The following is a 13,842-nucleotide window of genomic DNA, read 5'->3' on the forward strand; positions in this document are numbered from 1 at the left end:
TGCGAGCGCCCGAACTCAGCCTGAGGGAGGCAGCCACGTCAGAAAAATAAGTAATACGTAGTTTGTAACAGTGTTCTGTAGCTTGTTGATCTTCCACACGGCCTCTCTAGAGCCAGAGGTTTGTTAAATCCAGACTAAAGGAGGGAGTAATGTGGGAAGCGGCTAATTCCCCTCTCCTCACCCTGGAGCAGTATGGAAGCTTCTCTCTTGAATTCTCTGTCATCTTTTCCCATCATCAGTAAATAGATGAGGATTTTTATTTTGATGTAGCAGATCTAACTGGCTAACTCACCTCGTATACGTGTGGTTCTTAGATTTCGGGTTTAGCACTGTCTTTGCTTTAAAGGTGTTTTTGAAAGTTCACAGGGTTCGTGGTTTTGTCAAACAAAGTTTTTGCACTTACTACCTTTTGTTGCAAAATGTTTTGCAAACAAGGGGAAAGCTGCTTTGTGAGGTATGTGATAAGCAGGTGCCTGCTCATCCTTTCTTAAAGGCGAGAATGATGTGTTCTGAGCACATTGCCTAGCAGGTCAGAACAGAGCATATAAAACTCATAACAGTGTTACAACTTCTAAACATGCTAATACTGCATATTTAATAATTCATTATTTACAGGTTGTTTAGTTCTGCTGAGGGTGTATTCTCCCACTGCAAAACAGAGCATCAGTTTAATGTTTGTGATGTGATCAAGAAACATGGTAAGTTTTTTTCACGACTTGTTTCTTTCTGCGTATCAGCATCTCGTTTAAAATAAATTGTGAAGATCAGCTTGTTTCTAACTGATTTCCTGGTTGTAGCTGAAAATTGCAAGATTGAACAAGATAAGCTATTGTAGAAAAATGCTTATATGTTATCTTTATGCTGGTCGTTTCCCATATGCTTTATCTACTGATAGAGGTCTCGACTAGTAACAAAAGTAAGATTGATCTCTGCTGGCTTGTGCTGAGTCCCCGCTGCCTACTTGACCGACCTGAGCCAGCCCACTGCATGCTGGAGAAAGAGCTTTTTACCTGATCTATTGGGAACTCTTGCCTGGCTGGTGATGCTGTTGTTGGGCTCAGTAGCTTAGCAGAGACCAAAGTGGATGTATCCACCAAGAGGTCCAGTGACTGGGCTGCACTGCTGGTGTCTTTTAAGCAGCTGTTTGTAGTCTTGGCTTATGTTCTCTCAGGTGATCACAGGAAGGCATACCTTCCTATATCTCTTTCATTCTTTCCAAGTGAAGTTTAAGGCTGGCTTTTACTTGAAGCTGTCATGTATTTAGGCCAAGGTGGTGACTGAAGGAAGGTACATACAGAAGGATGTATGTGAAGCGAGGGGGGGGCTTCGGAAGAGTTCAGTAAGTGCTGAACTGCTGAGCCTGAAATCCATATCTTACTGCATATAGAGGAAAACTGGAAAGCAGGGGAAGGGGAACAGTGTTGGAGAAACACTGTTTTAAGAGCATGCATTAAAAAGAGAGAGATAAGGGGATGGGAACCACATGAAGCGTTTAGAAATCTGCATGTCAAATTGTAAGATCTAGTCTGTTTTCTGTATAAAACCCAATGGAAGGTATTTTGAGTTTATGCAGTATCCTCACCATTCTTGACAAGAGTACATAATTGCATTTAAACTACTGCTATTTCTGAGCAAGGTGGCAGTTTTAAATCAATATTGGTATATATTCTTGATGAGTAGGATCAGTTTATGTTTTATTAAGCAGAAAGCTAAAATTATGAACAAAGGAGCACAACAGCCTAAAATATCAGCAAGGTAGCTAGTAGGAGATAAATGTGGCTGTCCTGATGCAGTTGTTTGCCAAATGAATGAAATCCCTGTTCATAAGCCATGTTTGCATATGTGCCATTCTTAATTTGCAGCAAACGTATTTGTCTTGAGGGTGAGAATTTCCTGGTTTGGTCCTAAAGAGAAGAAAAGCGTCAATGGCAAACTTAAGATAGGAAGGCTGCCCTAGATAATGATGTACACCCCAAAGGGAAGCTGGCCAATTGAACAAGTAATTCGTATTCATATCATTGTAAAATGTGTGTGGGTTTTCTGTAATGGAAGCTCTTTCTTCTTTTTTTTTTTTTTCTTTCTCTTTTCTTTTCAGGACTTGATTTTTACGGATACATTAAACTAATAAACTTTGTTAGATTAAAGGTAGGTGTGCCACCTATTATTTCCATAATCTACGTCTGGAGAATGGGAAATCGAGATGCTTGCTTTCAATCTGCCTTTTTTTAGTTACTGTATGAAATTTTGTGTTACATTTGTAGAAATAAGAAATCACAGGAATTAAAGTAGCTATTGATTAGTTTATTTAGGTGTGAAGTTGTCTTCATTTTAAATATATTTAATTAATGTGAGTTTTATTGTTTCCAGAATAGGGTGTTCAGACTTGCAAAAAGCCCACGTTGTGTAGTATCATGTTGTTTTGTTAATTCATCTTGGCCTTTGACTCTGCTGTCTCGCTCCAGTAATGGGTTCGCTTCTTGGTAACGGAAGTTTCTCAGTCCTCGCGTGCGTTTTGGTGTAAAAGAGTCTTTCCTGGGGATGTGAGCTGGCCAGACCCTTCCTGCACTGTTAGTAAGGACAACACCTGATCCCTTAGGTCACAGAACCTAAAATTAATCTCTGCTAAAATGATACCAGAATCAGGAAAGCTGATGGGAACCTACAGTTTTAAGTTAGACCTGGGTATCTCTTGCGTATTCTGTCACTTTGAAGTATGATCTTTGGTTGTTGTGTAAAAGTTTAGGTTGAGACTTAATATCATCTTACGTAATTAAGCATTTTCTACTTAAATCTTCAAATCTTAAATCCTCAAATAGTTATTTAAGGCATAACTAGCTATGCAGAGTAAACATAGAAACAGAAAAACTGAAGTGCGGAATCTAACCTCTCCTTTCTTGCCAAAGTATTAACTGCCCGGTTGCAAACAGGAGAGATTATAGCATTTCTGAAATACGTCGATTAGCCCTGTTGTAAGCTATGAGTCTGACAGTCAAACACCTGAGTAAACCTGGTTCCCGATAGCACTGTAATCCTACAAGCATCCTTCAATGTCTATCAATCTGCTGTGCTTTACTGCTTGTACTGAATTCCTTGATCCTGTAGCTTCCTGGGCTTTGGGACCCAGACTAGCTCATAGGTGTAGTTTTACGCTACTCTCTGGTCGCCCTGGTTGTAGCGTCAGTATGCTGAGGTGAGTACTTGTTGTCAGAGCCGGGATGGAAGCCAGAAGTTCATTTTTTCACTGTTCTCACTAGTCATGCTTTAAAGTAGCATTTTTCTCAGCCTTTCCTACAAAGCTACTTTAATAATATCCTATTTATTTTAATGGGTGGAAGAACAGATCTTTGCCTTATTTTCTTGAATGAAATTGAAGTGCTGATGTTTTCAAAGAGCTTACATGCTCTTCTCCTTTTGTCTAGAAACCAACAGCAGCATATTTGAGTTCACTCAGCAGCCCACTGCCTTGGGAAGGAGAGGAATATTTGAAACCAGAGCTAGAAGATGATCTCCTACTTCAGTTCGGTAAATAAATACGTTTCAGCATGACTATACTGTGTTGTGGGGTAAATGTGGTATTAGCAGAGTTCCTGTCTTACGAAGCATCGTCACCGTTATTCAGTACATGAGAAAGTCTATATAATAGCTGAAGTCATGACATTAAGTCACGCTCTGAAATTTTTACCATACGTTACGTGTTGGGTTTTAATGGCTGAGAGTTCCATAGCCCTGTTTTGTTATCTGCATTCACTTAGATACAATGTTCTTAGCGGAGATGCTGTATGTAGTGATTAAGCAGGTCAAAGAGGCACTCCACCCAAGCTTCATGGGAACATTTGTGAAGCTTTTAAAGCTTCTAAATGTAGGGTATTTAAAATCAGATGCATTCATTCAAAAATATATGCTGTAAGTAAGGAGCATTAATTTGCCTTGTTGAAAATATCTTCATCTTTTATACAGGTTCTATTTTGGACCAGCCCAGTGTAAGATACTGCAGTTACATAGAAGAGTTCTGATTCTTTAGCGGTTCTAGCAATCGGTACAAGTAGCCTTAGTTTCTCTCTCATGACAGTTCATCAGATGGTCTTGAGAGAATTCAGTTTGACTTCTGAACTTATTTTTGCAGCCCATGATCCTCCCACTCTCTTCCTATTTTGCACTTGATTGTACATCTTTCTTTCACCTAAACCATAAGGTGCTTAGGGCTAGTGGATTTTGTCGTCTTCGTACAGTCTGGAATGCAGGTATGCCCCTTCCTAAGCGAGCCCTGCTGCATGATGGCAGAGATAATGCGTGGTAGAGGACATTGGTTGGTTACTGCAGGGATTTCACGTTTCATTGTATCAGCTCCTGCCTAATGTGTGCTCTTTGGCCAGGCTATAGAATTCTGAGATGCTTTGAGGTGCTGTTGCAGTTACTAAAGTGTTATGGGGGTGATCTGAACCTCTGAAATCTTATTTTAAGTATCTGTGCTTTGTTTCGGTCCCATGGGCCAAATAGTCAGTCTTCCATGATTAAAAGGAATAGATGTAAGTTTTTTTTAATGAAGTCTTTTGCCCAATAAGCTGGCAGTAACTTCTTACTATATCCAGAAACACAGTAGCACCATTTTTTAATCCACTGACGTCTGTTGAAATCACCAGCTGATTTAGCAAGAGGTGAATGGGGCCTAGTGCTGAGTCTGAGTTCTGGTAGTTAAAAAGCAATGTTTCATCTAGATTCGTTCTGCTTGTGCTCTTGAGTTTTGTGTGTTCATAAGCTTTATAAAAGTCCAAGGAATTGGTTTGAAAATTGAGTTACTGTCTTAATTATTAAGAAATTTTAAATTTAGATACATTCTTACCTTTTACCGTTACCGTTAACAGCCCTTTTGCCCTCAGAATAATGTAACTGGAAAAATAGAGGATAGGACTGTAATTAACTTAATTACAGTCTAAAGCGAATGTCTCTTTTATCAATAATCAAACACTGGTATTTAAAGAAGCCTGAATTCTGGATTTATTTGCTTTATTAACTTAGAGCTTGCTTCTAGCGTACTTGTTTTTACCGAGTAGTATTGTGTTCTGCGGTTAGTCCTATCAAATTCAGCGATGCTTCTTGTAAAACAGACTACTTCTACAAATCATCTAAAGACAAGAATAGCAACACTGAAAACATCATATATTTATGAGCTGCTGTGAAGCAACACATGACTAGTAGGTGTTTTTTTTTTTTTTCTCCCCATTTCATCAGATATTGAAGATCTTTGTGAACCTGCAAACATTTTGCCTTCTAATGGTTTAAATGATACCATGGTGCTGCTTGAACAATTAAAACATGCAGAACACAGAGCAAGACTCGCAGAAGCAGCCTTGGCTAGAGCACAAGATGATCTTCAAAAAATGAAGTAAGTGTTTGAACTGAAGTTTTGGGGGTTTTTTTATTTAATGTATTTTAGGTGAGATGAGATGTTCATGTTTAAAGACCAATAGAAATTCAAAGAAGTGGTAGAACGTAACTACGGAATAAAACTCATGACATGTGTTGGGACTGTAGGTTTGATTTTTACCTTGTCAATGATTAGTAAAAACTGCACAAAACCTGAAAGAGCAAAGTATGCTTAGGAAAGCTAAATAGCACATGGCCCAGAAACATGTATTTTGCTTCAGACCACTCTTTGTTTTTCAGACACTTTGCCGTTAGTCCTTTAGATACGAATTTAAACATTGAAGATGTACACAATGGAGAAGAGGGAGGTATTGACAGATTAAATACGGGACTCTCAGCATTTTCGGGGATGGCTCCAAACAATGTTTGTTAGTAGTAGAATCCAGTTACAGTTTGGAGAAACCCTCAGTGAAATTAATAAATGAAATTTTCAGCTACTTTTATTTTCAGTCTCAGTTGTGGGTTCTGTTGGTAAGAATATGCGGTGCATCGCAATCAGGAGATCAGGACATCCCCATACCTGTACGTGCTACTTGTAAATCTTGAGGTCTTCAAAATATGCATTGATGATGCTCATGGATAAAATGGGAATATAAACTTCTTTTTGGGTCACGCAGGATTAAATCCTGTGCAAACACGTCATTTCAAGATCACACTGATTGGGCTCTGAAGAACTGAAACTGTATTTCAGAGGCTTGGAAAAATAATTCATGTTCTTCTGTGGAAAAGTAAAGCGGCAAAAACCTTGTTTTGTGAAATACATCTGAGGGTTTGTTGTGTGTTTGAGAGTACACACTTGATGTTATTAGTAACTAAGTATTCCAAAATAAATTTATGTATTCAAGTCAGCTGTGAACAATTACACATGTCAAAAATGAACAGTTTTGTCTTCAGCTGGATTTAGCTTTTGCAAATTGTACTTTATAGCATACAGCACTTTTCTCTTTGTGTACATTATGCGTTAATTCATCATAAACAATAAGAATGAAAGAAATTTGTCACTGTACTAGAAAAGCTTGGGTTTTTTTCTGCGTGTCGTCTTGTCTTACTCTTGTTCCCTTCTTTTTCATTTAAAATAAAGAAAAATCTTTTGAGGTCATCAGTTGCAATTTGTTTTCAGATCTCTAAACTTCAGTCAGGCTTATATAGATTTCTTTCCGAGGTTAGTATATCAAATCATCTGCTGTAGTAAAAGGGAGTCTTTAATTTTTCTTTGTCAATGTAGGAAACGGCTGGCAGCAAAAATAGCCAGATGTAGATCTGATGAAGCAGCACAGTTTTAAATTATAGACGGATGAAGCAGTTGCATTGCAGTAGTCTACATGCTGTAATTCATAGTGATACTGATTCATGTTGGCGGTTACTCCACTGAAAGAGACAGGTTTCCTTTCAGGTAAACCTCTGTGAAATAAAGATAGCTTGGAAGTCTGATGCGGAGCAAGAATAGTGTACAGGAACTTAATCCACAGTAACCTGTTTTTCTGTTGTTTTCTGTCATGGAAATAGGTTTATACTGGTATTTAGCAGCTGGTTGGCTGACTTGAACTTCTGGAGTAAAAAAAGCCAGATCCAGGAGCTTTCTCATGCTATAACTATCTACAGAGACTTCTTGGGAGTCTAAGTAACTGTAACTTCTTTCAGCTGCAACATGATTGCATTATGCAGGTCTTGCTCTCCAAGATGTGGAAAAAATATTTTAGGTTTTTTAACGTTCAGGATCAGTCATGCAGCTCCCTGGAGATTTTTGTCATCTGAGCCTGGGAATAATAGTATGAGGACACTCACTAGTTTAATATAAAGTAATTTCTGTGGAAATGTTTTTCTAAGTTTGCTAGACTGAGTAAACTTGTAGCATTAGGAGAATTGAAAGGGGTAAAAAGCAAGGACAGGTAGCTGGAGGCGTAGTGACCTTTTGTTTCCCCCCACAAAAGGTAACAGTTCTATAAATCAGGTCACCTCTAGCATTTAATGTAACTTAGAGTTTTAAGAGCATGGCTTGCATATCCTGAATTTTTTAATCTGTCCCCTGTTTAGAGATGATGGCTTTTGGTTTTACTTATCTTCTTTTTTCTTGATTAAAAAGATAGGAGGGCAGCTCTGTCTCTAGAGTTTGTTTGGTACTTGTGTTGCATGCATAGGCTGGAGGAACTATTGGCTGAATCAATTTTAAATAATTTTGAATTTCAAGTCGGGTTTAAATCTTACGAAATGCTAATTATGCTTAATTGTGTGTCATGGAATCGATTTTTTATAAGTTTCAATTTTTATCATTTTGATATTTATCTAAAAGTAAGGAAGATGCAAACTGCCATGGTAAAGAGCAATATTAAAAATAAGATCTGGATCTTACCTGTATGTCAGCAAGCGTAGGAAGTCTCTGATATTGGCTAACTTTTAATACGAATTCCCTCACCACCTTCTCTTCCCATTCAAACTGGTTAAGCACAGAAGCGTTTGACATGTCAGGACTGAAATAGTATTTTTGGTTTTGTGGTTCTGTAAGGATGGTACTGGTAATGAGATGTTACCTACCGCTTCTATACATTAAGTTCCTGTTTAAGAGAGTATAACCTCTGTTGAAGGTGAGCTTTGGCTGCTTTGGAGTGGTCTAGGATGCAAGTTTTGTAGATGTTGGACTGTAGACCTGGGAGGAATACTGTCCGGCTGAAGCATGTTTGCTTTTTTACTTCATTGTGGGTATAGTACGAGCTGTTCGCTTGTCAACTTTTAATTGTGTTTTCATGGTAAACCCCTTGATTTGTGTATTTTGTCATCAAAACTGCTTTGAGAAATGAGAAGAGAACATGCGTATTAGGAAAGCGAGGCCATGGAGGAGGAAAAATAAGTAGCAGCATGTGAATAAAAGCGAAATTAAAATAAATTTAATTTTAAGCTCTTGTTTCCACGCAAATGCTTCGTTTTTTAAAGTGCTTTCTTCAACCTTCCACTAGTCATGCAGTGATGTATGATGTACAGCTCTTAAGTGTTGTTTGTTGCGCTGAGTCCATATCTCTGTTTCATGGCTTAAAATGCACGTTATCCCCTGTAGACTTGGACCACCGTGGTACGAGCTGTTGTACCAGCGAGTGCCAAATAGATAATTCCTCCTTAGAAATGAAGTCCGAATGTTTCACTGCTGATACTTGCTGGCTGAAAGCAGAAAGTAGAGGTGGCAGGAGGGTGATGGCGGGAGACGGGCGGTGCAGCAGCCTGAGGAGCCGGCAGAGGGAGGTTGTGCACGCTCAAAGCCGATGCCATTGTTGTCAGAGCCCCTGGGCAGGCTGGGTTCCTCATCTCTCCCAAGCCCCTTCTCCCCCCCCACCTCCGCCTCCTCTTCATGGTCCCATAAACGTGTCTCAAGGGTATATTTCAAATTGATTACAGACAATTTGCGCAGGATTTTGTGATGAACGCAGATGTCAGGAGCAGCTCGTCATCCAGCGCCATTGCAGACCTTCAGGAGGATGAGGATGGTGTTTACTTCAGCTCCTATGGGCATTATGGGATACACGAAGAGATGCTAAAGGTTAGAAAGTCATCTCAACTGCATCCTAGTAGGGCTAAAGAGGAAAGCGGGAATGAAGTGGGCTGTGTGCCCATAAATATACTGCAGAGCAGCTGCATTTTTAACCCTTTCTATACATGATAGTTTTTTCCTAGGAGTTGGGTTGAGAGATCTTTTTCCAGCTTTATTTCTTTCGTATAAATTCTCTTTACTCTATGGGAAGCATTAGAAACATAAAATCATTTACTCTACAGATATGCTTGAAGATGCATTACAATATCTGTACCACAACCTTACCTTGCCCAAAGCAGCTTTTTCCTGGGTGCTTAAAAGATAAGGGATAGGACATGGTACAGACAGTGAATATTTTTCTTTGGTTTATATTTTCCTAACAATTGAAATTTGTCAGGCAAACCCACTTCTCAAATATTGTGGTTTCCTATTGCATTAGGTAAACAGAAATTGTTGGCATTTGTGCACAGTGCAGTGTATTGATGACATGACATTGAACAGCTGGAAAAATTTGTATGCTTCTTTTATATGATAAAGATAAAATAATTAAGGCTTAAAACTCTTTGAAGGCAAACCTGTGTATGCCCTTTTAACTTTAAAAAAAACCAAACACAAAACCCAACAACTTATAATTGACATGAAAATCAAAATATCTTAATGCTTCCTTTCAGAGAAAGTATCATAGTTGTGAAAGTCAGAAAGTCAGTTTTATCACTTTAAGACAGAAATAAATAAAATTCCTGCCTGATGTAGCGATAGAATACAGAGTTGTGAAGTGACTTTGTCCATACAGGTAGCATATAAAGTTTTCTGCTTTTTGTATCATTGAGTGGCCCCAATGTAGAAATGCACATAAATCTGTGTTAGGAATAGTATAAGCATGAGGTTTATTTTAGGAAGGGGGTGGATTTTACAGAAGCACAGAGATTTCTGCAGAGGTGGAATAATGTTTTCCAAAATGTGTAGTCTAGAGTCTTGAAGATAAATAAAAATGATAAAAGTTTGGTATTGCAGTTGTATAAAGGTGTCATCTGAGATGTTATACGCTATTGGATGAGGAAGCCTTTCTGTTTGCTAATAAAGTTTGTAATAATTCTGCATCTCTACACAAGATAATTCGTACAAAATCGTATTTTATTGGTTTCAGGGAATGTTTGTCAGAATGCTTTTAAGAAGGCTTTTGACTTTCCTAAACATAGGAAAGCAATTGATTTTTATCACCTGCGTTGACTTTTTCCTATATGCTGGGCATTCACTTTGATTTTCTTTTTTTTTTTATGTTTAACTTTTTTATATAATAAACACAATGGCTTGCTACATTGAAATTTTTATGAAAGGAGTCTTGCTGTCTGAATTTTAATTCTGTTTCTGACGCTGTTCAGTTTTGAAACCTTTTTTTTTCTTATGCCTGGTAGTGGTAGGATGAAGTTTCAATTTGGCTTTTTCGCTGCAAATACTTCAGAGATGGGGGAAGAGTGTTGTCACTTCACACTGGCCAAATGGCTAGTGTTTCCCTTGTTCTATTTTTTTTTGAGAGAATTTCTTACTCATCTTAATAAATTTCCTTACCATTTTATTTAAAAACAAAGCAAAACAAAGCATTACATCGAAATGGTGAGTGAGAGAGTGGAATTGATGATTAGAGAGACCTGAAGTGAATGACTGTGGCTCACTCGAGCAGCAGTGCATATAGTAGAGACAGCAGCTAGAATTGTATTGATTAAGTTGGGGCAGTGCTGAGGCGATGTGAGTGAGCAGGATGTAAGGCTGAAAGCTTTCCAGCTGACTGCTTTCTCGATTGATGTTGAACCTTCTGATTTTTTTTTTTTTAAACTTTTTTGGTCATTTCAGCAAATCTTATTATATACTGCAATAGAGGTGAAGTACTAAAAATAGTTGCTCTGAATATAATGTCATAGTAAACCAATATGATTTTAAAGGATCCCAATATTTTTTATTTATGTTAATTATGTATAATTTTAAAGTACAATTTTCTAAAATCATCCCTAACTGTTTCTTTGGGCTCTGTGTGTATGTGATAATCCTCCTAAACTTAAAACTGGATTTTAGGATTTTCAAGCCTCAAAATAATTTGTTTTGTCTCCAGAATTTTTATGAACGTCCTTTGTTCTCAGTCTCTGTTTTTTGATCTTTTTTTTCTGATAAAATAGACTGTGTTCTTTCTCACTAGAGAAAATTTCTTTAGTTTCTCTAGTGTTTCTAAAAATTCTTACCTGCCATAGTAGAAAAATGTTAACTTGAATATAAGCAATTGGATTTTATACTTCAGTATTATTTGTAGACTTGTCTTTACTAGATGAAAAGTGCTTCAAATTTTTCTTTTACTTTGCTCTAACGCTTGAACTGCAACAGCAATTCCAAAACCTATACTTGGCTGTCAATTTGTGTACCTGCTGGTGCATATTAAGAGAATCAATGTTTTAATATATTACCTTGCTGGTAGATTGAGCTATACTACTAGCTTTCATATACGAAGATACTGTAAATGTTTAATTATATGCTTGAAAACATTCCAGTTTCTCAGGTCGTGTTGTATTACAGTTAAGTTTGTTCATTTATTATATTGGGCTTTCATAGAATGAGCTGTACAGCTTCAATTACTAATTTGTCGTCAGGTTTGCAAATTTGCAGTTTGTTCAGAAATAGAAAAGGTTAATCTGATCCATAAATTTTTTTTAAGGTATCTGTGTTACAGGAGTGTCAGAGGAAAAAAGTATGAACCGTTTTATGAGCTCGTGACTCAATTTTTTACAATTGTATAGAAGGTTGTTAGGTAAAGTTGATGCAGTATTGCTCCTCTATTACTACTGTTCCTGGAAAGTGGTGAAGAGGTATTAAGAACTTTGAAACATCCAAAATCAAATGCAGCAGGTCAGAAAAATGTAAGTTAGTTAATTGTTTTTCCTCCAGAGGCTCAGCTGGCTTCATTTGCAAAGACAATAAATTCTGAAAGAATATAGTATGGAAAGTGTCGTGATTGCAGAGCCCTTATAAGTACAGGAGCCACAAAACATCTTTAGGCCAAGTTAAAAAGCAAGTTTCTCAGCATTTTTGAACAATATGCTGTACGTAAGTAGAAAAAACGAACATTGTTTTTTGTTCTTTCAACCATAGGATAAAGTGCGTACAGAGAGCTATCGTGACTTTATCTATCAAAACCCACATATCTTCAAGGACAAGGTAGGTAAAACAGCTCAGAAAATACAATAATTTCTGCGCTTTATTTTTTCTCAAGTGGTAGAAATCCTTCAGGTTGGGTACTTTGTAGCTTTGGGAATGGAGTATCGCACTGACAAGATTTGATTTACTGTACTCTTGCTTTATTAGGTGGCAGAGTGCTATTCAACTGCTGGAGGGTGCAAAGTGCTGATAACAGAAGTGCTCATTGCTGTTGTCGTTGTTCTGTGTGCCATGTCGGGATGTGCATTAATTATGTTGGCCGGGTTAAGTTGAGCCTTTCTTGTCCGGTATATTACGTGGAATCTATCTCAGAGGGCCTCTTTACCAGAATTTAAGTGACTTTCAATTTGTGCCTGATACAGTAAAAACATTCTAGAAGCACCATGTAATTAGAACTGGGAAGAATTCATATGCAACTAACTTAACTGAATTAGTGTTGTTTAGTGTCTCCCGACTAGGTTATTATTAAGGGACTTAGAACCAGGAACTAGTATTTCACTTGCAGTGAGGAGGGATGGCACTGGCTTGTGTTTATGATCTTACTGTGGTTATGACCTCTGCACAGTTATGATCCCCTTGTCTTCTGTATTTGTGCTGGCTATTTCTGACGTTGTGTTCTGAGTTATGCTGTGCAGCCTTCTATTCTGGATTAGCTTTCCTCTACTTAATGCTTACCATTCTTAGGCTGTGTATGGATATTTCTTAATGTGAAACCAGGATGTCTAGATTTATGGAAGGCAATAGCTGCTGATTTTTATTTTGGTTTTGATTGAGACTTTGTTAATAATACAAGGCTTCAGAATAGTTGTGGAAGTAATAGAAGTGCATCCATCTGATAGTTCCTCAGTTGGAAATTGGGCTAGCTAGGGTTTTGTCCTAGGCGGGAGATTTTTCAAGGTAGATAGTGCGTGCTCTTTGTATGTCTTATCTCTGTTTTCTTTTGGCAACTACAGCAGAAAAATATTAGGAAAAGAGTTTTCTTCCTTTTTGCTTCAATCCATGTCACAAGCCTGTTTCTACTAGACATTTCTAAGCTTTTTAGTTAAAATGAGAGAAAAAGCAAAAGTGTTGTAGAAACATTATGCTGTCAGCTACCTAAAAGATGCAGGTGACTGCATAGCTGGGCAGCTCATCCAACAAAGCAGAAAGATCAATAAAGGAAAGAAAACTTTATTGGGAGAAATTTAGTTTCACAGATGCCCCTAAAATTGATAACTGCAGGTTTTCACAGGCTAAGACTGGTCTTGAGTTACATGGAATGTATGTCCTAGTGGAACAGTAATTTTTCAGAACTGCTTGTATTTCTCCTCTGTTATGTGGACTTACTGGTAACATTTGAAACAAAATGTGGGTGAACTGTTCTAGACAATGTTGTTTCAACCCCAGCTGTGGATGCACTTGCTCAGGAATCAGCTAGAAAATGTGTGTGCTTAATCTGTGTTTTTACTTCACGTGAAAGCATTCAACTTTTAAAGAAAAACTTGTCTATTATCATAACGTCTACAAACTGGTTTCTGAACTCAGTGTTTTTACGGCACTTTTTTGATCAGGATTGCCTCAAGTTCATAGTGTATCCAAACCCATCACAGTGTGTTGAGGCTGAATGGAAAGAAAGATTTTCAATTGCTTTGAGTTCCCAACAGCTTCCAGTGAGGTGACCAGTGCCCCACTTAACTTCTGTGTCTGACTAAATGTAGCTT

At 37.8% G+C, this 13,842-nt stretch overlaps 1 protein-coding gene across 1 annotated transcript in view; it reads left to right on the forward strand.

Annotated features, from left to right (window-relative positions):
• PRMT3 (protein arginine methyltransferase 3) overlaps window positions 1-13,842 on the forward strand; it is a gene marked incomplete at its 5' end in the record, with an annotated part of 65,648 nt that overhangs the window by 255 nt on the left and 51,551 nt on the right. Inside the window, 7 exons of the mRNA XM_009579149.1 lie at window positions 84-124; window positions 606-698; window positions 2,096-2,145; window positions 3,420-3,522; window positions 5,230-5,383; window positions 8,809-8,950; window positions 12,077-12,142. Coding sequence (XP_009577444.1) covers window positions 84-124; window positions 606-698; window positions 2,096-2,145; window positions 3,420-3,522; window positions 5,230-5,383; window positions 8,809-8,950; window positions 12,077-12,142 — 649 coding nt within the window. The remainder of the gene's footprint in view (window positions 1-83; window positions 125-605; window positions 699-2,095; window positions 2,146-3,419; window positions 3,523-5,229; window positions 5,384-8,808; window positions 8,951-12,076; window positions 12,143-13,842) is intronic.

Source organism: Fulmarus glacialis, unplaced genomic scaffold (genome assembly GCF_000690835.1).
Source record: "Fulmarus glacialis isolate BGI_N327 unplaced genomic scaffold, ASM69083v1 scaffold4426, whole genome shotgun sequence".
Classification (NCBI taxonomy): Eukaryota; Metazoa; Chordata; class Aves; order Procellariiformes; family Procellariidae; genus Fulmarus; species Fulmarus glacialis.